The sequence below is a fragment of the Hyposmocoma kahamanoa genome, unplaced genomic scaffold (genome assembly GCF_003589595.1).
Source record: "Hyposmocoma kahamanoa isolate Upper Pololo Valley unplaced genomic scaffold, ASM358959v1 100021, whole genome shotgun sequence".
NCBI lineage: Eukaryota > Metazoa > Arthropoda > Insecta > Lepidoptera > Cosmopterigidae > Hyposmocoma > Hyposmocoma kahamanoa.
In genome coordinates, this window is record NW_020653200.1 from 17,620,221 (window position 1) to 17,647,914 (window position 27,694).

General features: G+C 33.2%; 2 protein-coding genes across 5 annotated transcripts in view; one reads left to right on the top strand and one right to left on the bottom strand.

The window, feature by feature from the left end:
* The first annotated feature begins 1,007 nt into the window (after positions 1-1,007).
* On the top strand, positions 1,008-6,350 carry LOC113227868 (pyruvate dehydrogenase [acetyl-transferring]-phosphatase 1, mitochondrial). The gene is made up of 3 exons (XM_026460945.1): positions 1,008-1,394; positions 3,381-3,519; positions 5,016-6,350. Exons 1-3 carry the CDS (start codon positions 1,179-1,181, stop codon positions 6,176-6,178), a joined length of 1,518 nt encoding a protein of 505 aa, XP_026316730.1. The 5' UTR covers positions 1,008-1,178; the 3' UTR covers positions 6,179-6,350.
* A 10,027-nt stretch (positions 6,351-16,377) lies between these two features.
* Positions 16,378-27,694, bottom strand: part of LOC113239783 (frequenin-1) — a 169,831-nt gene continuing 158,514 nt past the window's right edge. For 3 of the 4 annotated variants that reach the window (XM_026476917.1, XM_026476908.1, XM_026476927.1), the window contains 3 exons: positions 25,013-25,091; positions 24,692-24,780; positions 16,378-17,900 (listed from right to left, as the gene is read on the bottom strand). In XM_026476917.1, the coding sequence (XP_026332702.1) occupies positions 17,733-17,900; positions 24,692-24,780; positions 25,013-25,091 (336 nt within the window). In that variant the 3' untranslated portion in view covers positions 16,378-17,732. The remainder of the gene's footprint in view (positions 17,901-24,691; positions 24,781-25,012; positions 25,092-27,694) is intronic. The other variant, XM_026476934.1, reaches the window with a different exon arrangement.

The following is a 27,694-nucleotide window of genomic DNA, read 5'->3' on the forward strand; positions in this document are numbered from 1 at the left end:
GACGAATTGAAATGAATGTTGTGGCATTTCGAAATTGTCTATGACCATGAGAATTCAAGGTCACACTACTCGCTATCCTGGCTGTTATATTCTAAATGTAACACATTCTATTTTATAATCCTTCTTCTGTATTGCAGGTCGATATTGCACCTAGAGATGGGTTTTTACCCGATAAATATTCGTCTAAGGATAAATATTCATTTTCATTGACTATTTATCTTAAAACAGTAATAATTATTATTGTGTATTTTTTATAATAAAATTCATTAGAATTCATTTTTTATTAAATAATTAAATTTTTGCCATTCATTAATGTAATAATACCGTTTTAGTACCTACTTTTTCGAATCGAGTGGTATAGAATTTTCGATTGATAGAAAGTTATCAAATTAACTATAACTCTTGAGCTGACCTATCCTGCGTTAATAAAGTGCGAGCCAACTTTATGTTCTTGGGGTCTACTGCGTACTAAATAAAGTCATGTTGGGATTTGAAATAACCTAAGGATTCTCTTTCACAGTTCACACGCAGAATCTATTAATTAAAACACATGATATAAAAAATAAATGTTTATAAATGAGTAGGTACCCAAAGTGTTTTAAAAATATACTTTGTGTTACTAAGAATAAATAATAAACCACGATTAAAAATATTTATCCACATTTTTGGATAAATATCGAGTAAAAGTGGATATTTATCCTGGGTATTTATCTCCATTATATATATTTATTATATATATATATATATCTATTTTATCCATGACCCATCTCTAATTGCACTACTCGCCCGCCGTTTTATGATGAATAAAATTAAAACATGTTGGCTAACATGGTCAACATGATCGCTGATCAATGGGACGCTTGTGATCTGCGGCTCCGGCACAATATTTCAGTCGCACGCACAGGATACCTATCATTTCTATGCTGTGAAAATATTTACTCTATGGTTACTTATACTCTATGTACAAAATAAAAAATAAACTTCAAATATCCAAAAATTTCCAAATAAAAAATTTAAATTTGGGATACGTGCATGAATTAATGACGACTGTGCTAGTGAAGTTTTTTAATAAATTATCTTAATTAAATTTAACATAATACGTGGATTCTTAACATCATTTCTGTATGGAAAAATAAACCGATTGCATTGCATAACATGCCCGGCTCTATCTCGTAAATATGAATTGCTCCTCTGTAAAACTACTTCTGAAAACTTACCTAAAATTAGACCTTAGTTTAAGACATAAACTGCTAAAGCACTGGTGTGCTATTCAACAAGCAGGGTATGGAAATTCCCTAGGAATTGTATCCACATGTGCTCGCCCTCTTCATTTTTCTGCACCCAGAGCACATGCACAAAAGGATGACCTTTCAGTTCTCCTCACACCGCAAGAAGTAAGTGTTTTTGGATGAATAGAGAAATCCGCTTTGAAAGATACTACAAGTATTATTATTGTTTAAGTAACAAAATTTTTCTCCCTATGTAAACTTGTGGCACAAATAATATATTGACTTAATATCCCAATTATTTTTGTGTTTGCATTAGCCTATAACTTTGTAGTATTTAAAAATGGATAAGAAGAGAAACAGAGTGTCTAGTTATACTAAAACTCGGTGTGAATATTTTTAAGTTTTCCCTTGTGATGAACGGAGAAATAACGAAAACGAAATCTAGATCTAAAACGAAAGTATATTTTAAAAATCATTTTCATTTTAGAAACAAAAGTAGATATTACTAGTTGCGTGGCAACACTGGTTGTTGTGGTAATCATTACGCATCTTTAGTGTCTTTCGGCTGAAATGATGTTGATGATGATCCAATAATCTGTGTTCCTTGACAATTTGGAAATTTCCTAATTTAATTTATGTAAAATTATATTTTCTACGTGTTACTGGTGTCTCATATATGACACAAATTGACTGACTGCTTTTGTACCTGTTCTAAAATAATATAATATAATATTAAAACTTTCAATCTCATTAATAAGCTGGCAATTTAAAAATTATTTTTGGGACACTGATGAAATAGGTATACAGGGTTTTATTTATTAGAAACTATTAACAACCTTGCAGGACTGTAATACTAATATCATTTTTCTTTGCCAACATGCAATCAGTTTTATGTAACACCATAAACAGTTAATTTTTTGATATATTTTGGCATATTAGGTATACCCTTCCAATGTTGGGTTGCATTTATGTGGAAAACTATTCAACTCTGTTTTTACGCTTCAATCTTCTCTTCCATGGTAGTACACACAAGGAGCTAGCCAGAGTTTTAGTATGAGTGGCTATTCTTTCTTTGTAGAACTTAGTTACCCAAGTTCTTTTCTTAATAATTGAAAAACATTTCAAGATATTCATGGATCTCATGTATTGTAATGAATCATGGAGCATTTTTTATTTGATTTAAGAATACTGTTTTATACCGTTTGGTATCGTTGCAGAATTTCAATGTTTGACTGGCTAGCAGTTTCCTCAAAGCTCAATATTGTAAGGTCCAGATGAGTTTCAGAAGTGCTTTGTGGATAGTTTGATCATTTTCTAGAGATACAGTAGACCTAGTAATTAACATAATAAACAACAAATTTTGTTCAATGTTTTTTAATGATTTCGATTTTACTTTGGTACAAAAATAAACGTATTTACATCGCTTTAATAAGTGATAACTTTGTGTAGTGACAATAGAAGATTAGGGTAGTGGGGAAGGATTACCAAATGCAGATGCAAAAAGTGTAAGATAGTACATCAAAAACTTAAGTTCCTTTTTAGTAAATTTATTATGTTCTGTGAAAAGTCATGGATGTAGTTGTTTGTGATGTTTGTAATATAGTCCTATTATTGTGTAAAATTGTGATTATGTATGTAAAAAACTTACAACTTTTACAAAAAAGTTAAAATAAATGTAACTGTACAAATAAATACCATGTATAAACATCTTTAGAATCTGCATGAAATGCACTAGTTTTTCTGCTACAGGGGCACTGTTCCATAGTACATTTTATTTTAGTGAGCTTCTCTTGAAAACAAAGGTTTATTTTTTTTGAAAATTGTTTATCAAAGAGCTATTTGCAATTCTCATATGTTAGCACATTTTATGAAAAGAGTTATGTTGAAAAGATACGTACCTCAAAAACTTAAAAAAATACTTCAAAACTCCACATGGATATTTTTTTATGATTTTGTTTAGTGTTGCACTTGGCGATTTTTCTAAAAAAAAACATAATACATTGAATAACTTTTGAACCATACATTTCCGGACCACAATGTTTCATTAAATCCATTGGAAATACTGAACCATACCTCTGTTTTGTCCATCAGTTCCGGGCCACCCTGTAAGTATAATTATTGTAAAGAAAACTTAAATTTTTTAAATTCCAGGTCACAGCTACTCTCCGAAAAAATGAATTTAACCAAGAACTCTCATCCGGCTCAGTCAAGTCTTTTGACTCAAATCAGTTGGCTTCCAATGACCCTATTGAAGACACACGAAGTGAGGCTATATGTAAGATGACAACTGGTAAGATCACTTTAAATACATTGAAACTTCACTGCACACTGTGTTAGAACAAAATTATGCAGCACAACTGAAGAAGAAAGTGTATCTTTAAATGCATTTTTTTTATGATCACAAATGATGGGACAAGCAAGTTGTGCTCTTGGTGGTAAACAACATGGCTGTGCATAGGAATTGCAGTGCCATTCAGAGTTTTACATCGCAAAGATCTGAGGAGTACTGTCACTGCGCCCGTCTTGTCACTCTGAGACATAAGTTGACAGTCTCATGTCCTTGTAATTTCACTAGTACCCATATACTTTAAATCAGAATGGAGTAATGTTGACATTACTGCTTGGCATCCGAAAGAGATAAGGTGGCGGAACTTGCCTGGGCGAACTCTTTCACAAATACTATTGTTACTAAATAATGAAGTGTTTTATTTACGAACTATTTTTTTTATTATAATTACAGTTCGGTTTTTCTTTATACATATTTAACATCCAATAATTATTCGAAAAAAAACTTTGATAAAAATGCTAGATAGCAAATTGTAACTTTTCAAAATAAAATATAATGAAACTGGACCCAAGAACTAGGTGCTTTATATTTATTATATGTGAAATAATGAATATGTAAACTAGTTTCAACTTATTATTGTATTGATATTTGCTATTATTTTATAATGACCAAACATGCAAACCAATATACCACTGCCACATTCACATTCATGATGGCTGTCAACTATATGATCCTCTGGTCATATTGTACAGCTGTTTCACCTCCACCATATTTTAATATACTTACCTATTATGTGGCATGCAAATACTATTAGAAATGTTTCAATCACAAAATATAATAGGAAATGATACTTGTTTTCGATACAACTCTTGGCATTGATTTAATAATTATTTTTTACATTTACACACAAGAAGGGGTTGGCATTGATTTCATATTTTTTTAACATTTATATAGGATCATCTCTAGGCTTTTACTACAGAAGCTTCACAGTTTCGATTACTGCAGAAAATTGGCCTAGTTGTAGTTTTCTATTTCGGAGAATGTGCAGAGGAACTCAGTTTAGTTCCACCTTCGCCTTTCTTCATTTTCAATCTTCACTTCGGTCGACTAGAAAACCGCGAACACTCCATCCATATGTCACTGTTCGTCTAATTTACATTAAAAAAAAGACGAAAAATTTCAGAAACATCCACTAGTTAATGTATGGTAAAATTGTAGAGATCAATTTCTAAAGATAAGAATGATAAAGTTATTGAATCCATATCAGGTCATTGTAGAGATGACCTTTATAACAATATTATAAACCATGTATAGTATGTATAATATATTATAAATATAATATGTAAATATAAGTATGTAGTTAAAAATGATGTACCATGTATAGTATAGGCTGTATAAGGGTAAATCTAATTGTTACCTGTCCATTGCTACCAACTAACCGACTTTTTTGTTTTAACTCGGAATTAACTTATACTATACTCGATCAAACCTTTTTTCAGGAATGTTGATTGGCGTGTATGATGGTCATGGCGGTCCTGCTTGTGCGCAAGTTATATCAAAGCGGCTGCTTAACTACATTGCAGCTGCCCTCCTTCCACTAGATCTGCTTCAGAAATACGCCAAACAGGAACCTCGGGAGAGTCTACTAGAAAGTTTCAATGATCGTGTTGATATTGTGCAAGACTTAAAAATTATTTATGAAGATAGTTTAAAAAGTTACTTAGTAGATCTTGTACATAACAGAGTAACAACAAAACAAAAGAATGACGTAAGAACTAGCATGGAACAAAGTATATTGCGCTTGGATAGCGATATATCAAGGGAGGTAGTAGAACCTTTCGAATTATCAGGCGAGGTGAATCCTAAGACATTATCTGTAGCCCTGTCAGGAGCTGTTGTATGTGTCACCCATATAGAGGGACCACACCTCCACGTCGCGAATGTTGGCGATTGTAACGCAGTTTTAGGAACAATGACCGAGGATAAAGAATGGATAGCAAAGAAGATAACACAAGAACATAATTCTGAAAATTTAGAAGAGTTGAAAAGAATTTGGAGTGAACATCCGGATAATGAAAGAAAAACTGTCATCAGAAGAGATAGATTACTTGGCGAATTGGCTCCACTGCGCAGTCTGGGTGACTATCGATACAAATGGCCTGTAGACATTTTGTCAAAGTTGGCTGTACCGTTAATTGGTCAAAAAGCCATACCAGCAAACTATTTAACTCCACCATACCTGTCAGCCAAACCAGATATTTACTATCATAGGCTGGCACCAAAAGATAAATTTTTGATTATCGCATCTGATGGGCTCTGGGATATGTTGACGCCACTGCAAGCTGTGAAGCTCGTTGGTGAGCACATGAAAGGAAAAGTGTTTTTTAATCCTCTGAAGTTGCCTAAAAAAAATATTCAGCTTGGTGACATCAAAGAGTTGTTGTCTCATAGAAAAGAGAGTTTGAAATCAAAACCTAAAGATAGGAATGCTGCTACACATCTAATACGACACGCTATTGGGGGAACCGAGTATGGGGTAGATCATTCGAGGTTAGCTCACTTGCTGAGCCTCACGTCTGACGTTTGTCGTATGTTCAGGGACGACATGACGGTTACTGTAGTTTATTTCGATTCTGAGTTCCTAAGACAGTGTCCAACGTGAACTACATTCACGTCGATGTACCCAATCTACGAAAAGCAGTGCCTTTTTAGCCACTTTTTCATAGTAATATTTATGGTTGGTAAATAATTTATCGTTCTTTTATGTATATATACTTTGATTGACAATTTATCTACTACGTGTGGCATTTTGTTTTGGGTATGATTAAAGTAATCATTATACAGGGTTTTTCAACAAGAATTTTGTGTTGTAAGTCGAAATAAAACAATAAATTTAGATGACAATCAATCAAATTTTTATTATATTAAAAAAAGTAAGGTTTGGCAATTATGAATGAAAAAAGATATCTGATAAATGTCCACCACGACCACAGTTACAGATGTCGATTCTTTCATCAAAGTTTTTTATCACCTTAAATACACCTTTTTATAGCCTTAAAACTCAAAATTCGTGAAGTGGTTAATGAAATAGACCCAATCGATATCTGTAACTGTGGTCGTGGTGGACATTTATCAGATATCATTTTTCATTAATTATTGCCAAATCTTACTTTTTTTAATGCAATAAAAATTTGAATCATTGTCATCTAAATTTATTGTTTTATTTTGATTTACAAAACAAAGTTCTTGTTGAAAAACCCTTTATTGTAATCCAATAATAAGGTAGTTTTGATATCTACATGGCTATTTAGATTTCAAAATTGTTGATAATCTGACGATCAGTAAATTCTAACTTTTTTGTGTTTCCTTCGATCTATTAAAAATAAATTATCTCGGGTGTTCTGTCTAACATTATGTATAAATATATTTATTACAAGTGTTGTGATAGTAAATAAATTATTTAAAACAAGGTTTATCTTATGCTCTTGTTTTAATTTTAGTACATTGGTGTGTGGGCGCTGCCCACCAATCGAACGAGCCAAATACGTTCGCGATCTTTAGATCGCGCGCTAGCTCATGTAAACAAAGCACTCTGGCTAAGCGGAATACATAAATCCGATTTAACTTTTAGTAATTCAATCAAAATTTAGTAATTCACTGAACCCCGGATATAAAAGTACGCATCGGGTATTATTAATTTACCACTGAATGAATTGAACTGGATTTTATTGTAATTATAAAAGAGCGTAAAACGTACCTACTTTACTGCATATAAAATCCTTAATCCCGTATTAAACGTTCAGAATGAAATAAAAAAACGGGTAATGGCGGGATAGGCATATCAATAACGACGGATGCACACTGCTCTCGTGTCATTTACTTTGAAGATACAAAGACTTCAAACAGTAGTGTGCAACTGCCACACATACCAGCTTCGCAAAAACGTGAGGATCTGTTAGACGCTATAATAACACAGAATTGCCTAGGTACCTTAGTAAACATACGGTTCATGTCATCAAGGCGACGAGTCAGCCCTCGGCAATCTTGAAAACAGAAGTATGAGAAATATCGTTCAAAATGTAACAAAAAGCCTTTGATACGGGCACCTTATACATATAAGATATACATTTATGTAAATTCTTGGGAAAATCTGAACTAAAAATTATGAAAAACGTACTTACCTACCTCAATTTACCTATTGCGTATATTAGGCTTAAAGAAAACACAAATTAAATTTCAACTTTGTTTATTATTATTTATTAAAAGTTAATAATAATGGAATAACTAGTAAAATAGGCAAACAATAAATAATAATTACTTAGAAAGAGATAGTATGAGGATTTAGTTTTTATGTTTGAAAAGAAGAGATATTGAAATTGGTTTGGCAGCGAACATTTAAACGTTTGAACATAGTTTTGAAATAAGAAAAAAGTAGGTGGGCCTCACAACGCTGAGTAGATTAGTTGGCATAAAAATTTGAAGCGTGTTATAAAGGTATAGTCAAGAGCACATCAAGTTTGACACTTTGTACTTTGCACCGTTCTTATCGTAAGCGGCATAGAGTTGATTTAAATCTTAAGTGTCAAGCTTGACGTGCTCTTAACCCTGTACTAGTCTTTACCGTTCTTGTTTATATTTTGTTATCAAATGTAATTTTTTTTTCAACAACAAGCTTTGTAACAGGAGTGCGTCCACAGTAGGTCAAAAATCTGTCTTAAATCAGACGACTGTCTACAAAACTTTTTCAGATGAAAATCTTTGTTGCTTATTGTACAATTTAAAACCTATATTTTACTAATTCACTTTTTCTTTGAATTTCCATTTTAAGATAGTAAGACCTTTGAAAACCCGTAGACTCAGTATGTCCAATAAAAAATTGTGTTCGTATTTTAATGTAAAACGACACACATTTGCTCACTATCTGATTTATCTTAATGATTAATAATTTAAAATTTGCTGAGTACAATAGATAGTCGAATTTTTGTTCTTCTGTTGCATTTCCCTTGGCCTTCTGCGTTTGCACTACTTTGTTCTTGCAGACAGGAGCACAGCGTCATTATGTAAGTAAGTTACAAAATATTTGATAGAGTAAAATTTATGGTACAGTATTTTCCTAAACTCCCAACTTTGGAGTTATTCAATTTTTAACCACAGAAATGAAAACTTTGGCAAAGTTTAGATATTATATAATTAATTAAAACATCCGATTTAAAATTAACATGTAGGTACATACACCACTACGCCTGTTTCCCACATGTAGGCAGATCAGAAACCATGAACCATTTCTCGTTACGCTCCTGCAGCTTGATTTTGATTGCCTCTCCCGATCGGATCGATTCCGATTTGAATTAAAATCAGGGCCCTGATAGACCTTTGTCGCCTCATCCACTGTCATCAGTGTCTTAGGGTCATATTCCAGAACTCTACTCAATGCTCAAGTCAGGATTTGAGCAGACTTGAGTATGATTTTAAGCACTGGAAATACGACCCTAATGGCAAGGACTTGGGTATGATTTCTAGTGCTTTGAGTCATACTGAAACCCTGACTTGAGTATGATTTCAAGCACTGGAAATACGACCTTCATTGCAAGGACTTGAGTATAAATTCTAGTGCTTTAAATCATACTCAAGTCCTCACTTGAGCTTTGAGTAGAGTTCTGACTATAGAGTTACTCAATAATAATTATATTCGCCTATTTCCGTAAAACTAGAACGACTGACATCGTGTTTAGAAAATAATATTTATTGTTGATACGTGCAAGAAAAAAGACAGTTGAGATTGCACCACCTATATTCTTCGGAATTATTTAGATTTTATATTTTTAAATACTCCGAACTCACCGTATATTTTATCGCATTTAGCAACTAGACTAGGCTCGACTCACACTGGCGCAGAGTCGAAGCGTCGCGACGAGTCATGTTTTTCGCCTATGGCATATTCATCTATATGTTCCAATTATTAAGATATACATTTGTGTTTTGCAATTACGGAATCGAGCGAATCTGTGATTCCGGCGCACTAATGCGAGGGTCGTTACGCGTCGTGGCGCGTCACCTGGCGGTGGAGTTGAAAAACAGGACGCGACGTGACCCTTTGACTCTGCGCCAGTGTGAGTTGAGCCTAGTCTAGTTGCTAAATGCGATAAAATATACGGTGAGTTCGGAGTATTTAAAAATATAAAATCTAAATAATTCCGAAATTAACCTTAAATTGGTGTCGTTTCCATTGAATCAAATATTCGTCTAAAAACAGGTAAAATCGAGACCTGTAGCTGATTTTGATTAAATAATCATATTGATTTTTGAACATGTATTAAATTTAAACACAGTTTGACGCTGGCTGTTTTTATACCTACGACCTCTCATGTGATGAATGAAGAATCTTTTGAGCGATCACGGCATTTGGCAAAACGACTATGATGTATGTGTTGCCTGCTCTTCGTTTCGAATGTGGTCATAACGTCTTTAACGAATTGGAGCATCCCTGGCAGTGTCCTTAATTTGTCAGCTTCGTTAGACAGTTTCCCGTACTTTTCACGTCAATGATTATCACCAGTTTACAGGAATGAAATTTTCCGGTACTAAATCGCGCTTATTTTGTTTTTCATTATAATTGAAAAAACAAATACACCCGATTTAGATCCGAAAAAAAGTTTCATTTCCTACATGTAACAATTGCGAAAACTAACTAACGCTAACTGGTCAGTATAGTGGTACAATGTCAATAGACAAATCGCATAATTCTTCAATGGATTTTGTGATTAATTACATATTTGGACTTGTGAAACCTGGACCTTGTCAAAAATAATGTTGTATCTTTTGAACAAAGAAAGGAGCAACTTATTCTAGAATTTTGGTACTAGAATCGACTAAGTCGTGATATTTTTAACCGACTTTAAAAAAAGGAAGGGGTTCTCAATTCGACTGTTTTTTTTATGTATGTTATTTGTGAACCGATTTTCATGATTCGTTTTTTGTTGGAAAGAGGGTACCTCCATAGTGGTCCTCTTTAATTTTGAATAAAATCACCCTTGGCTGTTCACGCATGAAAATTCATTTTTATAAGGAGCAATTATTTTAAGGGCTGATTTTGCTATTCTCCAATTCAAGGCGTTTTTCTATCTGAATATACTTTTAGTGAGAACCGATTTTTATTATCTCCTGTGTCAAGTCCCATACAGTGGCAAACTAGGGGATGAATCCGGGTTTTCGCACTTTCCGATAACTGATTTCAATAAAATTTGGTAATTATATGTACTTCCACGTACTTTCGAGGTCGGTTTTTTACTACCTACTCTGTACTAAGGTTAGGTTATTTAATCGACCGATTTTACTTAGGCACTTTGGCTACAGAATCAACTAAAACTTTAGACGTCACTAATTCGTGATCAGTGTGACGCTGAAACAAGGCATACGGCAGGCGCCTATCCTGCCATTGTCCACTATATTGTTGCGGTTTTATTTACAAGTATAATATCATTCGGTTTTATAAAATAAGGTGCTAGGTAGTTCTTAACGTAATTCTTAGGTACCACCTACCTGACTGATACTGATGATACCTGACTGATACTGATGAGGACGTTAGGTACCCATTGATAATTTCAGGAATATATGTACCTAGAAGGTTAAACGATTGGGTTAATATTGCACTTCGAACAACTAAATATAGTCTTGTTTTAAATTCATGTGATTTTTATTTGTATATACTGGTTATTTGTTGCATCTTTACCTTTCATGACCGATATTACTCAAGCATACCGGCCCCTAACCGTGTACGTATGTGTATTTATAGATATTCATATATATTTAAATAAATACTTTTATCTTAGTCCGCTACCAAAGGAGATTGGAATGTAAGCAATAGTTACTAGGTTCTAGGCAAGCCTTAAATTAGTACTTAGCATTATGTTTAACACATGTAATATTTTTTGTTGGGTTATTATTAGATACGTAAGAATGTACTTAATTTATTATAGTTATTCACTATTAATAAAATGAATTGTTTTACAAACACTTAAAATACTATTATAAACATATTTCCACGTATTAGCAATTTCAAGCCTATGACAGACGATGCAGAATCTGTAGTGGACGCTGCGGTCATACAAAATTGAGTGAAACGTGATGCGTACGTATAGCATAGAGGATAAATAGTCTAAGACCTATACGTAAGAGTTATTCTCACATTCCATGTTTTTTATTCTCACGCGCAAAGTACGGATTTTGCGTAGTCAACTATAGGCTTGTGCAGATTTCCACAAACTGAAACATAAGACATATAACATCGCTGATTTTAGGGACCGGCTTTTATATAGCAAAAAATCAAATGGATTACAACGCTTTCTCAAATTTATACTGGCTACATGAGGAACGTGTAGGGGAGAGTTGGGTTATAATACTACGCAATGAGGCCTATAATTAAACTAGGCTGGGTTTATAAAAACAAAATGTATAGTCGTAGGTAAGTAATTTGGCTCCACGTATAGTACAGCATAATCTTCATAAACAAATACAGAAGGCAGCTGTTGCAAAATTACCAAAAAATAGGAACACGCGGTATCATCAAACTGGTCTGATAATATCGTGCTCAAGTCTAATAAAACCGTGCCCAAATAAATTTGTATGATGTAAATACAAAAACAATTTTTGAAGCTGGCATACATTCGTGTGTATTAATAAGTGTAATAAGTAAATCTTTTACAGCAAGATAATCGAATACTCAAATGTTAACAATAAGTAAAGTTAAACAAATAGGTGAATAAAATTTGCCTTCTTTCTACTTATTTTCTTAAAGAACTGGCAGACTTTTCATAAGATGTTTACATTAAGATGTTGTCTTCAGCCTTAAAAATAGTTCACTACTATTGATACATTCTTTCGATATTTTGTAGCTTTCTTTTTCACTTTGAAATGTTTGCTTATCTTTATTATTTTGACATTTTTATATATACGCGTTTTCCACAAACTTATCCCTCTAACTGTTTACGTTGCAGTTCGCAACTTTGCTTTTAGCGGGTTATTCTTTAGCTTCGTTTCTTCTTTTCTGCTCCATCTTCCACTCAACATGTTTGCCAAATAAATGAAAATTAGTTTACAATTCCGTGCCCAAATCTGGTAATACCGTGTTCAAAGCACTTTGTTCATACAGTCACTTTTCTTTCAAACCACAAAATAATTTAAAAAGCAAACTATATTTCCGAAATAATTTTGCAGATCGATTCTACTATAATATTTTATATAATATTTTAACCTTTCAAATATGTTAAAGCAATAACTAAAATACAAATTTTATGTGGCTTATGTTTTATCAAAAACACCCGTACAATTATATTGAATAAGCGCGTTTCCGCACTGCACCCGATTAGTATTCGTTGCGAATCCGAAACTATACAAATCTAGAAAACTCGGACCCACTTCGTATTTTGCTTGTGCACTAAATCCGATTAGAATTCGAGAAAATACGAATATCGCTTGTACACCTAGAGATAAAATGATGATGTGACATTTCGGACCGTCATTTCTCGGATTTGGAACTGATACGAATCGAACGTAGTGCGCAAACGTAAGTATGCAAACTTACAGTACCTACGCATTGCTTTCGAATGATCGCTCAGAATGAAGTGAGAGCGTGCGTGCGGGGAGTAATACGTGTCAGGTTATGATACTGGGGCACTGTAAACTCTAAGGAGTGTGTAGTTATTGAGATATTCAGAGGCGCGAAATTATCAGTCGCGCGAAATTATCAGTCGCGCGGATTACCGCGCTGGATATTAATCCAACTCTCACCTACAACAATCGGTCGGATGATGGCGTCCCAATAAATTTGTTACGGCGTGAAACTTACAACACTCAATATATATATCTATGATTAAATACAAAAAATGTAATGTGTAACACGAAAATTAATATCATACCACAAAATAACAAATAGGTTTTAAATACGTACCTAACTTAAAAGTAAGGGCTATTTTATTAAAACTGGTTTTTCATTATTCTATTAAAGTAATATCGTATGTATAGGGTGGTTATTGATTGACTACAGATGATAACTGTATCATTTCTAAATTTCTAACTTTGTGAATTGTAACTGTACAATTCACAAATTTAGAAAGAAGAAGTTAGGTATGAATGAGAACATTATTGACAAATCAGTATCTAATGAATTGACGCTGCCTACAACGGAACAAAATATATAATATAATAATAAAGTATTTTTACACATTTTAGCTTAGCTACATAACAAGCAAAGTTGTTCTTTTCTCCGTATCATCTCACAAACTCAACATTACAAAGTATGCGCATTTTCTGCTACTTAAGTCTAGACAAAATGCACAGCCTGCAACAATTTCCTACTCTAGTTCGTTTGAAAAATGCTTATTACGCCTACCAATATTTTTAACACACAAATTGACTTGCGATTCAAACAACTATTACACTACGATTGTCGAGCTTCCACAAAGGTCGAACCTTCACAATGAATAGCAGAAATATTATTGTAGTAGATTTACAAATCCATTATAAATATCGTAAGAGAATATTTAAGCAAAAGATAACATTTTTACTTTTTATTAAGTACAGCTATAGTATAGAATTCTTATGAATAAGTAGAGTTTTAACTTTAAAAATAGTATCCTACATTATTATTATGTCGAGAGTAGCTAACGGAAATATCCAAAAGTCCTCCAAAATATACATTTTCAGAATTTGCGAAAAGAATGGAGAGAAATGTAAGTCGATATTATCCAAAGAGTAGTCTTGTACAAATAGATAAAGTTGTATATTTGGCAAAGATGATATAAAGAATAGCATGCTTTTTCAACGGTGGATTCCACGCCACGGATGGACCGGCAGATGTAACAGGGAGCCGAGGACGTGGTCAAAGCTTCGGTCCACTCAATTCCCCGTGATGTTTCGTGGACATCATTAAATTACTGAGATATTTACAACTACCTAATTATAATGTATCTTATCTACTTAGTGACCACGCCATATTGAAAAAGGTGCAAGTATAGTTCAAATTGAAATATCCTGATACGTAATCTACAACTTGATTATTCTAAGACATGAGAAACTTGTGTTTTTAAATTAGGTAACTACTGAAAATTTTATAGGTAGGTATATTTCTTAATTTATCTCGGCGAGAGAGCAGCACGAGAGCTTTACACATCATTTTTCTCAATGTTTCAACAAATCTTGCTAAAAGTTTATCTCCCTACATTCATTCCATAATTTTAATCGCGTTCGTGAAACATTTTATCACTACACACCAAATTGCTATCTGATTTTTTTCTTTCTAGATGGAATTATTATTAATATTAATAAGCCAAGACTTTTTGATGTTCATTAAACTTGCAAGTATTGTATTTATTTAACTTGATGGCTATGCCATCTGCATATTATTACAACAAGAACATTTTTAACAGTAAGGGGCTGTAAAAACCCAAAACGCGTGTACCTACGCCAAAAGATTTGTATTGTCCCAAAATACCAATATTTTAATGGGGCGTTATCTTAAAAACCTAAATATTATTAACAATAACAGTAGATAACGTTGTAACGAGTTATTCTCACAAATATCGTACACTTTTAAGTACGCAAAGATAGTGTTGGTGAACGTCTTTTCAGTAACCAATATACGTATGTAGATACTGTAGTACTGCTGCAGACACCTTATCCTGTATAGTACAATATGAATAAAGAGTAAATCGAGTGTTGAGTAATATGATGTATTAGTATTATGAAAAACGTATTCTAAGACTTGCTTGAAATTTACGTGTATGCAAGTGTTAGGAATGCCCGTCAAAACTTCATTTTCGAATATAAATTTATTTTTTGTTTTAATATCAACCTTCTGTACCATGGGCGTGGTAGAATATAGGTAATTGCAGAGGTTCTACTGATTACAAGCTTGTATTACACTTCATAAGTTTCATTAGTGTAAAACTTTGTGCACCGTGATGTTAGCGCTGCATAGAACTATACATATAGCGCGTATAACAGATATTAGCCACGTGTTGCCCATTTAGTGATTTTACCACTAAATCTAGGGAATAATGCTTGGGCAGTTTTTTAGACACCTGTTCCATAAATTATGATCCAATTTAGTTGGGCAGTATTTTATTTATCGTTAAGTAAATACATATTGTTTACAGCAATTATGTGTGAGATGTACGCAATTTTAATGTGATGTCAGGTATTTAAAATTAGCACAGTGGCAACAGTAAAGTAGCACTGTGGCAACATTAAAGTAGCACTATATAGCGCTATGGAACTCTAACGCTGCGCGAGGCTTCGATAGGTTTTTTAATGGTACCTACTATATAGGTAGAGTTGTTTTATAAAGTTCGTAGCATATTATAGAATTATGAGAAAAACTTAAATCTACTTAACTGCAAACCATATAACTATGCTGTGAAATAATACGAGTAAATTCATAGTGAATTTATCAAATATTAGTTTAATATAAATTGGCCAAAAAGCCCAAGATCATCTCTCGCACGGATGGCGCCCAGTCATCGACGGGCTAAGCATAAGCCGCTGTGTAAACTTAAGCTGATCAACATAGAATAAGCAAACTCAGTAGCAAAACGTATTTTCAACATTCACTTTTCAAAGAGCGTATCATAAATTTGCCAACACGAAATGGATGGCGAGGAATCCATAAGCATTTAATATTGATAATTTCTTTCCTTTACAATGAACATAATTAGATCCTTGCTTGGTGGTGACCTAATACCCCGCATTGAAGAGATAACTAAAGTACGTCTTAAACCAACGCTTAAATTAATAAGACACTCTTAACACTATGTTAAGAGTGCCATTTGCATTGCAAGCATTGGTTTAAGACATATTTAAGTTTAGTGCAAGTGGACACAAGTTACGAAAAATGCAATTGTTGCGTAATTAAAATGTAATTAAAATTACGTTATCTAAGTCGATTTGAAAAATTGCGTAGCATTATACCAACTACATTTAGAAGAAACAATCCTGTAAATATTAAGGTCTGGTGGATTGGCTGCTTGGTTCGATAGACTCTTGTCTGATCTCGTAAAACATTTCTTGGAGATAGAAAAAAGGACTGTTAAAATATAAGATCTATCTAAAGGGGCAGAAACACCTCTTACAAAATATGTAGGTACCTACGCAATTTTTAAAAAAGCAAAGCCAAAGTAAGGTGATAACTAAGATAACCTAAAAGCATGAAGTAGGTGTTTTAATGAAAATGAAATTGAAACTATGTCGTTAACGTATGTGTTAGAAATAAGTAAAAATGTGTTATAGAATATAAGAAAGAATTAGAAAGTTGACAAGTTTTGTGTTGAGTTTATAAAACCCTCGCTCTTTGCACAGTATTCATATTGGCAAATAGTTATTGTTGTATTTAGACATACTCCTTAAACAACCGCCGCGTGTGGCTGAATCACCTAATTAGCACTTTTAATACGTGTCTACGGATCCCATCAGGTCCCCATATCATTGCTTTTCAATAATATTATATAGTGTCGCATTCCAAAATGCTTACTTTTTGACTTATTACTGTGATTTATTTCAAAAATGCCAAATTTTGTTGTGATTAAGATTCCAAGTTTTTCATTGGTTAGAATAATTACATGACAACATAGGGATGGTCGACGATAAGCCAACTTTGCGCGGCAGACATGTCTCAGTTTTTTTAAGCCATTTCCTGATGAATTAGATGTTTTTGAGACAGGACGCTATTTTAGAAAAACACTGATATGGTTCAAAAATTTTAAAAACATACCTAGCTTTGCTGTTAGTAAATTTCGACTGACTTTACACACTGTTGTGACCAGTAAACCGTATTTGAGCGTTAACTTAATTAAACATACTTAGAACTATTATTACAACTATTATAAGGTGGGATGCACTATCACGTGGAATCTATTTTTTATTTCAACATAAAAGTAAAAGAATTGGCTTGGACATGTTTGCTGGTATAAAAGTTAAGTGAAATAGTTGACAAAATTAAATAATTATCTATTAATGGCATAAACGGTTACATAACTTTATTATACTTGATTATTTGCCGTAAGCGATTTTCAAAACAGGACTTATTGTTATCTAAATTTAGTTACATTATGTAATACATTAATGTATGTTACAACAATAACAAGGAAATAAGTGACACGCGCGGCGGTGTTCCGACTTTGGCTCTCTTAAGTAAATGTGAAGTCCGGCGAGAGGATAACCGTGGATTAATCGCCACCCAGCGAGAGCGCTTGGACAATGCGCGGGTCTGCTTTGCTACCCTCGCGGAATTCTTCGAGTGTCAGTCGATCGTCGTGATTCTTGTCCATCTGGTCAAAGATCTTGTCAACGCGCTTCTGAGGTGTATTCTCGTCTTCAGGCTGCGGGGTTTGTCCCTGAAAAATCAATAAATTGCTAATTCAGTTTTCTAGCAGTTTCATACAATTTCGATATAATCATAAAATGTTTCGACAAATTTTTTTAACACCAAATGAAGGGACGAACAAATTATGTGCCTGATGGTAAGCGATACGCCTATTCATAACAGTTGCAGTGCCACTCAGAGCTTTAAATCTCAAATAACTGAGGGGCCACTGCCATTGCACCCGACACCCTGAGACGTAAATTGACAAGTCCCGTGTGCCTGTAATTTCACCAGAAAGATTGTGATATGAGAAAAATGTACCCAACTAGATGTGAACACAACATGATAAATAAATTAGTGTATTAAACTTTAATCATAATTAAGTGACCGTAACTATATTATTTTATATTTGTATGTAACTGTAAAAAAACTCCTAGCTTATTTCTATTCTTCTTGGTATGTTTTTGTTTTATAATTATTATTGATGTATTGATTGTCAGACTGTGTCGTGAATTATATGTATTTGCTATTGCGTTTCATCTGTATTTCTGTTCATTTCTATGGTTTTCTTCACTCCATTCTCATACAGCCCACATCGTCTACTTTACTAACATTTAAAAAAGATAACGTAACATGATACTGATAAATGGTTTCATACACGGAAGGCTACGAAATCTTGATACTGATTCGTCGTAGCTTTAAATTTAAAAAGAAATAACAAACTGAGAATTGTTAATATAATTTAAACTTTACCCTGTTGGCATATCGTTGAAAGAAGGTTGAAAGTTCAATACCATCAATACATAATAATTAGTGCAAGTCACGACGTTTTGACGTTATATTGAAATTTCAATCAATATGCTGCCATCTATCGGTCAATTGCTGAACAACGACGAATTGGAGTTATTAGTTTAATTCTCTAAAAAAGAAGAGACTATATTGCAGGGGTATAAGCTTTACTTTCCTTTTTTGTAACAAAACAATATATTTCGATAAACAGAAAATTGAAAATTTATTAACTTTCCGATTATATAAAATACCACAATGGGTAATATTTATGGTGCGGCTATCATACTTGCACTCTAAAACAATAAAGCATTTTTCTAGGATTTTAGAAAATTTGCACGAAATAATGACACAAATATACCATACGAAGCGAAAATCGTGGACTGAGCTCCGATAGGTCTTTCGAGACCTATAGTTGGCACACTTCCGACGCCAACTAACCACTTCTACTGTATTTAATGTTCTGTGGTTTCATACCATATACAATAGCGGTAACCTTTCTTATTGTATAAAATCGTAAACTTCGTTTAACGAAGAAACGCTTATTCGTCAACAATGCTAAACAATACAAACTCACAGACATATATCTAAATAGACGCCTCAAGTGTCCTACTTCGCGTGTATAATGTATATAATAAACGCTTATAGTTGCCGCTGCTACGCTTTAGAAAGTTTCATTTATGTATAGGGTCAAGAGCACGTCAAGCTTGACACTTAAGATTTGAATCCAACTCTATGCCGCTTACGATAAGAACGGTCCAAAGTACAAAGTGTCAAGGTTGACATGCTCTTGACTGCACGCAGTTGTCTATGTCAGAACGCGCTCGGCCATTATCGTAGTTAAATACCGTCGAAAACGAGAAAAATGCCTAATTGTGCTATTTCAAAGTGTAAAAATACCACAGCTATGAATAAACAGGGACGTTTCCTTCACAGTCGAGTAATGTTGTAATCAGAATAATATTTATTTTAAAATAAATTATTTTCATTTTGAATGAATTTCGAGAAAACAAATACGTAAACGAGTGTGTGCCGCATGATTCGTAATATATATTGCGGCTTTTAGTTGGTGCGGTATTGTGTGGTTCTTTTTTTTTGATGATTTGTGATGTTCACTTGATGCAACACAGTTCTCGATTCAGCATGTCGATTCAGAACGTTGCGATAGTTCTGTTGTCGACCGCTTCGAATAGATATCTTACGATTTCTTTTAATTTTTATTCACAATAAGCGAATCGAACGTCAAACTGTCGTATTCGAAACCGAACCGGAATGACGTCACACCTGTACGATTACTCGTACTTCTCGACCGGCAAAAACGCATTATTCTAAATACGTGCTGCGTCCGCGTCTTCGATTTAGCGAATCGCTTTAGTGCCGAAGGTTTCCCATCACTAAATAGCGCTTGTGACGTCATCAGACGTAGAGGATCAAGAGCACGTCAAGCTTAGGAGCACACTTTATACGCCTTAACACTGTTATATCTATAAACAGTCTTAATATGATATTGATTTAGATAATAGTTCTGTATAAATGGTGTTAGAAAAAAGAAATTGTTCAAAATTTTAACACCTTCTTAATACCAAACAACTTAATTAAGTGTAATCTCTCTTAAGATTTACTCTTACAGTCCTTATTTTAAGTTCATCTGTAGAACAACTGATTACTTTTAGTAAAATTGTTCTATACACATCCAGTAAAGTCTATTAATACTCTAAAAACTAGTGTTCTTAAGTTTATTCAGAAATATTTAATTTATAGGCTGTAGTGTTTGTACTTATTGACAAACACGTTATAGCACGTCTTCAGTAGATTTTATTTAAAAAAATACTTCAATTAGGTTTTTTTTTACTCTATTGGACGTTGTAAGAGTCCATGCAAAATGGATAAAGTAAAGAATATTAAAAGATCTAGTGGAGGTGGTGAACCTTGGATATTAAGTCATTACATCACTTCATTCGATACAATCAGCGTTGCCAATGTTCCACCAATTGTTCAAAATCTCCAAAAATCACGGTTAAAATCCTGAAATTTGGGGAGAGCAAAGGCCCACAAATTCCTCACATCTCGAATTTTCATTATTTATTAGAAATACATCTCTTAAGAATATAATAAAGAATTAAGAAACTCAAAATGTAATAATCTACTACGTTTGCTGTGAATGTAAACAGAATGTAAAAAGTAAGCTAATTATAAAATTGGATAACCTTAACTCGTTTATTTATTTTAATAATAATAATAACGTACACACTCAACATAGCCCCGCACTAGGGAAACCCTGTGTCGCAGGGGCCATGGACACACACGTAGACAACTTCAAATTACACCCAAACTCACGACAGAAATAAATGTAGGGCATACAAATATTTCTTCCGCCCCGGGAATCGAACCTGGGACCTCTTCATGGCAGTCCGGCATGGTAACCGTTCGGCCACGGAGGCAGTTATATTAATTATAATATGAATTATATTCAACATTAATCTGTAATCAGTCTGACCAAAAAATCATTTTTCTTTGCCTTACAAAATTAAGTAAATTGATTATTTGTTGTGCATTTGGTGACACTATGTTAACGTTAGAAATAATCAATGAGTTTCGACCTATATTTAATATTTAAAGTTGACGAGTGGTAAGTTGTGGTGTGGAAGTACCAACTGCTGGGCTTTGTTTATCAATAGCTGATTTGGTTTTGCTTCATACCGGAGACCGGCCTAAGCGCGAGAAAAAATCGCGAACTCAACACGCACGGACTGGTAATTTCACAACCAAGATACAATTCAGAACCAAGTGCTCTAATAATAATTCTATTTAAGATGCTTGTTAATAATACGAGGGTTGTGCAATGTTAAAAAACACGTCGATATAGTCCATCACAGTGTGTCTAACAGTAACGATCGAACTAGCGATGCATCAGCAATTGATAGATTAAACAAAATGATAAAATGTTAGAATCCTCACATTTTACTCACATAGCGCCAATCCCCACAAAATCCCCAATCTAGTTGAAACTCCCCACAATTTGGGGAATTCCCCACAAATTGGCAACGCTGGATGCAATAGTCGTAATTCGCGCTCGGGCCGATCATGGCCGGTATTTGTTTGTTGACAAATAAATAAACTTGTGAAGTAATTCTGTGTTGTGAAATGATAAAAACAATTCAAATGAGCGCGTAAACTACTGTACTTCAATGTTGTGTATGTGTGTTGTGCCGTCTATCAATAGAATACAGTGAAACCTCAAATTATTAATGAAAATTTTATTTCTTCCAACATAAATTAGGTAAGTCATTAAAATATTCCTTATATTTATATGATAGGAAATTTATCCACCTTTCAGTCATTGTATAACACATTCCATATAATTATACAGAATAACGTTTTTTTGCGACAAATTGGATTTTTTAAATTGTTTTTTGACCTAGTGTTTTGAAAAGTTTTTTATGCATAATACGCTCACTATTTCCTTTAACTTTATAAAGATTTTGTAATACTGTCAAAAGAAAAAATCGCTTAGAAATATCGCGTTTTGTAGACAATCATAAAAACTTCATAGGAGTGTAAGTTCTTCTACAAGGTCAAGTAATCTAAAGCAAGTAAAAATAATCTTTTTGTATTGTAAAGTTTTTCTATAGATAAAGCTATAGATAAAATGCTCCCAACTGTGTTTTGAAAAAGCTTTAAATTCTTATCGCCATTTTTATTTAAAAAAAATGACTATGAAGTAGACGAGAAAAAATTCTTTTCTTTTTAAAAAGTAAATCTAAGTTAAAATTACCTTGAAAAAGCCTAGAACTTCTTGGAAATGGTTTGTTTTGTGAGTTATTTTGTATATTTAAGCTTTCTATAAATATTTAAAACCGAAAATCGATAACTGTATTTTTATTAAGTTTATATTTAATACATAAATATTAAATTTAGCGAACGCATTACTTTTATGGCAGGTTTTACGTCACTTTTCACAATGTATTTAAAGACGCACCTCAGTTTGCGCTTTCTAACCGATTAAACATCGAAAAAGTCAGAAATATTATATCTAATTTCGCCATGTTGCAATTTTGATAGTTTATATTTTGTAAGCCATTAAACTTGAAATCTATTAGTATTAAGAGAATTGCGTCTTATGTTTGTAACGCTTTAGTATTTTTGTTTTAAAATAGGATTACTAAAAAAACTATCATAGACTATAAATTATCTAAAAACTGTGTACAAGACTAAATAAAAACTGTCTACATTCTACAAATGGTCTTCATTCTAGAAGAGTTACTTGAGAAAAAAGATAAGAATCACTCTTAACACTACCTGCAGATAGTTTCTCAAAGCACTCTTGTGATCTACTAATAAAGTTGTGCCCACTTTTACTTTAAGTTATCTAGAAACTTTCTTCGAGATATCTTGAGGGAATTTGAACTCTTAAAATATCCAATCGAATTAAATTCTATTAGATACCTTTTAGTATATATTTAGATATGGGTGTGCTGCTTAGGTGGCACTAAAGGTTTAATTTTAACTCTACGCCGCTTGCAATAAGAACGGTCCGAAGTCCGACGTGTCAAGCTTGATGTGCTCTTGACTGTATAATAAATGTGACACGCTTGGTTTTCTTACACGAAAAAATTATGTATGAAAAAGTTATCGACTTATTTCGTTACTAGAATCTTAAAAACTTCTCTCATGAAAATATGTATAGTTTTGTAGATATGGTCTTACTACACCAAGAGTGCGAAATATAGGTAAACAAGTTAATTTGCGAGATGCCATGTAATACTTAATTATTTTTTATTGAAGATCCATGTTTGCCACTGTTTTTTTCTTTACGCTACATATGTCACGTTATATGCTTTACCTTATTAGAATGACTTTATGTAATAGTAGGTATTGTAAATTAATAGGTACATAAATTAATGTGCTTATATGGGAAAATTTATGTGTGAATAGATACAGAAATATATGGTGTTGTGGGGAAAAAAAATAATTTAGTAACATTTCATTTAGTTTCGTAACTCAAATAACTAATTACTGTTTGGTTCAAAATCAAAAAGTTTTTAATCGTTTTAAAATTGAGGGCATACAGTGCTTCTATTTTCGCAATGTCACTCGGCAAACTTCGTATTTCGGCTGTGATCGGGTTGTATTCATTTGCCCTTTGCCTTTAGTACAGATCGGACACTTTCAGTGGACTCGGAAGTATTATAGAGTTGCTGTTACATTTTTTATTTATTATGCAATGCAATGGGAAAAAAGTCGCTAAAGTCACAGACACGACAGATAATTTACAGCATGTACTTGTATTTTTTCCAAGAAGCCGATACATTCAAGAAACACAACAATGGTTATTTTCAAAAAGTCCAAAAACACGTTTCTGTACTACGTAGTGTTTCAATCGGAACAGTAAAGAATATTTTAAAGGAATATGATATAAAGGATAAATCAGTTCCTTTTCCTTTCGTTTACTTTATATTTTTAAGGAGGTTCACAATTCGACTATATGTTTTTTTTGTATGTATGTTACGCGATAACTCCGCCATTAGTGAACCGATTTTGATGATTCTTTTTTGTTGGAAAGAGGGTACCTCAGAAATGGTCTCATTTAAATTTGAAGAAAATATTCGACCCCTCAGGGTAAACTAGGGGATGAATTAATTTTGAGGTCGGTTTTTTTAGTACTCTGTACTGAAGTTCGGTTATAATTAACCTGCTGATTGACATGGAGAACCTAAATGTTATAAAAAATTGGGAAATAGTTCCACAGCTTTGTATAAATCACACGGAAATCAAAACAACACAACAATAACGTACTTTGTTCAAAATTCAAATTATTATACATTTTAACCTAATAATTAATGGGCATGGAAATTAATATTCGGGTGCATTCGGAAAAAAGATGATTGCTGAGTGACATTGAGAAAATTGAATCACTGTAGATAAATAGGCTGGTATCGTACTCGTGTACTTACATGTAGCTAGCGCAACAAGCTTAAATTTAAAAACAATCTCATTTAGGTAAGTAAGTTCATTTAGGTGTAACAAGATACATACCACCATTTGGTAAATCGCGTCGACTATGTTATACATTTCGTCCCTCGTAATATAGCCGTCGTTGTCCACATCGTACAGCCTGAAGGCCCCTGGAAATTTGCATCGATGGATTAGTATAGAGTAGGCTGTCATTACAGTCAACTTATGAAATACAAAATAAACTAAATATTAAAATTTTAGTTGACCTTTTAGAATGAATCTGTAAAAACACCTATCATGGATTATAGAAGATGTGAGCGATAAATTAGGACTGTGTTGGTAGTCAAAGTATTGAGGTTGTGTCTAAACCACGAGGACATAGACATTTGCAAGTATACTCACAATGTAATTTTTCATCGAGATTGCCACGCGACGTCACCGACAGTGCTCGTATGAACTCCTCGAATTCAATGGATCCGTCCTGTTTAATAATATAGACGTCATTACAAAATAGTGATGTAATCAAATAAATAACGCTACATACTATAACAGTGGGAGGCAATAATCAAAGCTATTGGACACTAATGACTTGGGCTCGGCCGAACCGGACGGGTGAGCCTAAATTATGCCGTCTTTGTCGGCCATTTTGTTTTACAGGGATTAGGTCTATTTTCCGCTGAAAATGTCTCAAAGCTATTTGGTTTTTGAGCACAACCGTAGTGAGATCAAACCGGTGTTGGGCATAATATAAAATCTAATATTGGGCATAATAAAAACTCTAAATCAACTAAATACGAGTATAATATGTTGACGATATTGGTGGCCTAACGGTTTACATTGTGGACGCTGGACACAGAGGTCCCAGGTCCCAGACTCAGTGTAAGATCAATTTGGGAAATGATCTCTTCTAAATTGGTTCTGGGCTGGGTGTTCTGGGAAGTGTCCCAGAATTCCGTTGCTGAATATCATGTATATAATACATGTATTCCTAAAAGACTACGTTATTGCAAGAACTGCCTCTGTTGTCCAGATTTTTGCGAGACACGTATTCACCTGGCACTTGGAATAAAATTTCTGGCTATGTAGTATGTAGTGTCGTAGTTTCACGAATATTAAATAATTGCCTGAAATGCTGCCATTGTATAACGCGCACAATTAGGTATCAATAATGACAAAGAGCCCTACACCTTATTTCACAACATTTCCTAAAATATGTATATAAATGTTATTAGCCAACAACATCTGTATATTTCGGGTTACATTGGGTCCAAAAAAATATTTTGTATATGCAGTACGTAGTAACGACCTGTCTAAAAAATAAACATTAGCTCAGCGAAAATCTAAGCTATTGATTTTCGCAGACATTTCTGTGCATTTATGAAAATTTTCTATTGTAGTCACCAAAATCATTCCACTTTGTAAGCAATTTCGCTAAATCAATTGAAATTTGGTTTGGAGGCATTATGCTAATGTAACTAGCATGCAATGTGCCATTTCTAAATTTATTATTAGATTGCGACGTTATTTTTAATCTTTTGGTGATTTTTTATTTCTTCACGAACAATATTTTAAATTGTTTAAAAGTTCGCGAAGAAAAAAATTACAATTTATGACTTTAAAAAGTCAATGCTTTAAAAGCAAATTTTAGACTAAGTAATTATAAATATAGAATTGTAACAGTACCTATAACTATTATACCGTCTGTATAAATTAACTTCACGTGTATTAAGCCACTACAAACTAAAACTCAATTTCTACTCTTATTTGTAAGAAAACGTTAGTTAAATTTTTGCGCGGCAATAATGTTAATTTTAAATTGGTCGTTATGACGTCTTCGTATATAAATGTTAGACCGGTGTAAATTTTAGGCCACCCAGTATAAGGTCAGCTGGCAAGAAACTTACTTAGGTTTCCATCTACATAAATACATATATTAGAATCGATTTGAGCGTCCAGGAATATTTACTTAAATAATGGGTTAGCCAAAGATTCCGTGCGGTTTTTGCTGCTAGATAACTTTAAAGAAAAAAATCTTTTAATATTAAAATTTAATATCAAAATGTAATGGTAACAACGTAAGATAAAAAAAAAAAAATTATTTTAGCGCGCATTTTAAGTGTAGGCGGAAAAGTTTTAGTTTATAATTAATGAGAAACGCCCAGAACTTGTGAATAGTAAAGGTGTAGTATTTTATAATCATAATGCCCAATCACACTTGTATTTATCTTCAAAAACACGTTAAAACTATCGCAGTTAGATGCATCCTCATTCACAGTATTCGCCCGACAATCAAACGACACTTAGGGCTGTATTTTATAAGTAAAGCCAGGGAGTTTTATGAAAGGGACATTCTGTCATGGCCAATACAAAGTTCGATATTTATTTGTTTTAAAATGTTTTTTTCATTTATATTTTTATATCGCTTGCATTTTTTGTCCAATCTAATATTAAAATAGGTAATGTGAACATATTATTGTAAGTATGATTCGGTTACTAATATTTCCTAAAAATATAAAAATTGCCATGTAGCGTGGGTATCGTACCTATCATAAACACACGTTGAACAAAAACTTAAACAAATAAACATTAGTAGTACGTGTGTTATACTTAGTTAAGTAGTTAAGTACAATGGTCGAAAAGGACTGCTATTTGAGTAGTAAACAACTTGCATAAATGCGTGATACATACTGTAAATTTGTGAGTATTTCGTTATTCTAGAACCGTCGCGATTCAGACCACGGTGTTAAACGACTAGGTACGTTTCTTTTTTAATTTGGCTGTTTCGGACTAGAGTAAAACCGGGATAGATGCCACACTTTTTGAAAGGGCCTCCTAATTTAAAAAGAATATTAGTTTACCATGAATAATTCCTATGAGTATAACTAGTTTAATCTTTTACATTACACATTTACAGATTTTGAATAAATTGGATTTTTGGAAACCTATTTTTATTGAGGATAGATGCCTACCTACAGATATAGACGCCACACGATGAAAATACTAAGAAGTATAGATGCCCTTTAGAATAACATTAGTAAACTTCATAATAAAATGTTTTATTTGTAATCTTTAATACATTGTATA

Bases quoted from the DNA above. Each gene is read 5' to 3' on its own strand.
- LOC113227868 (XM_026460945.1), top strand. From the start codon at position 1,179: ATGAATTGCTCCTCTGTAAAACTACTTCTGAAAACTTACCTAAAATTA. The intron at 1,395-3,380 runs GTAAGTGTTTTT...TTTAAATTCCAG, and splicing joins TTCTCCTCACACCGCAAGAA to GTCACAGCTACTCTCCGAAA. The intron at 3,520-5,015 runs GTAAGATCACTT...ACCTTTTTTCAG, and splicing joins TATATGTAAGATGACAACTG to GAATGTTGATTGGCGTGTAT.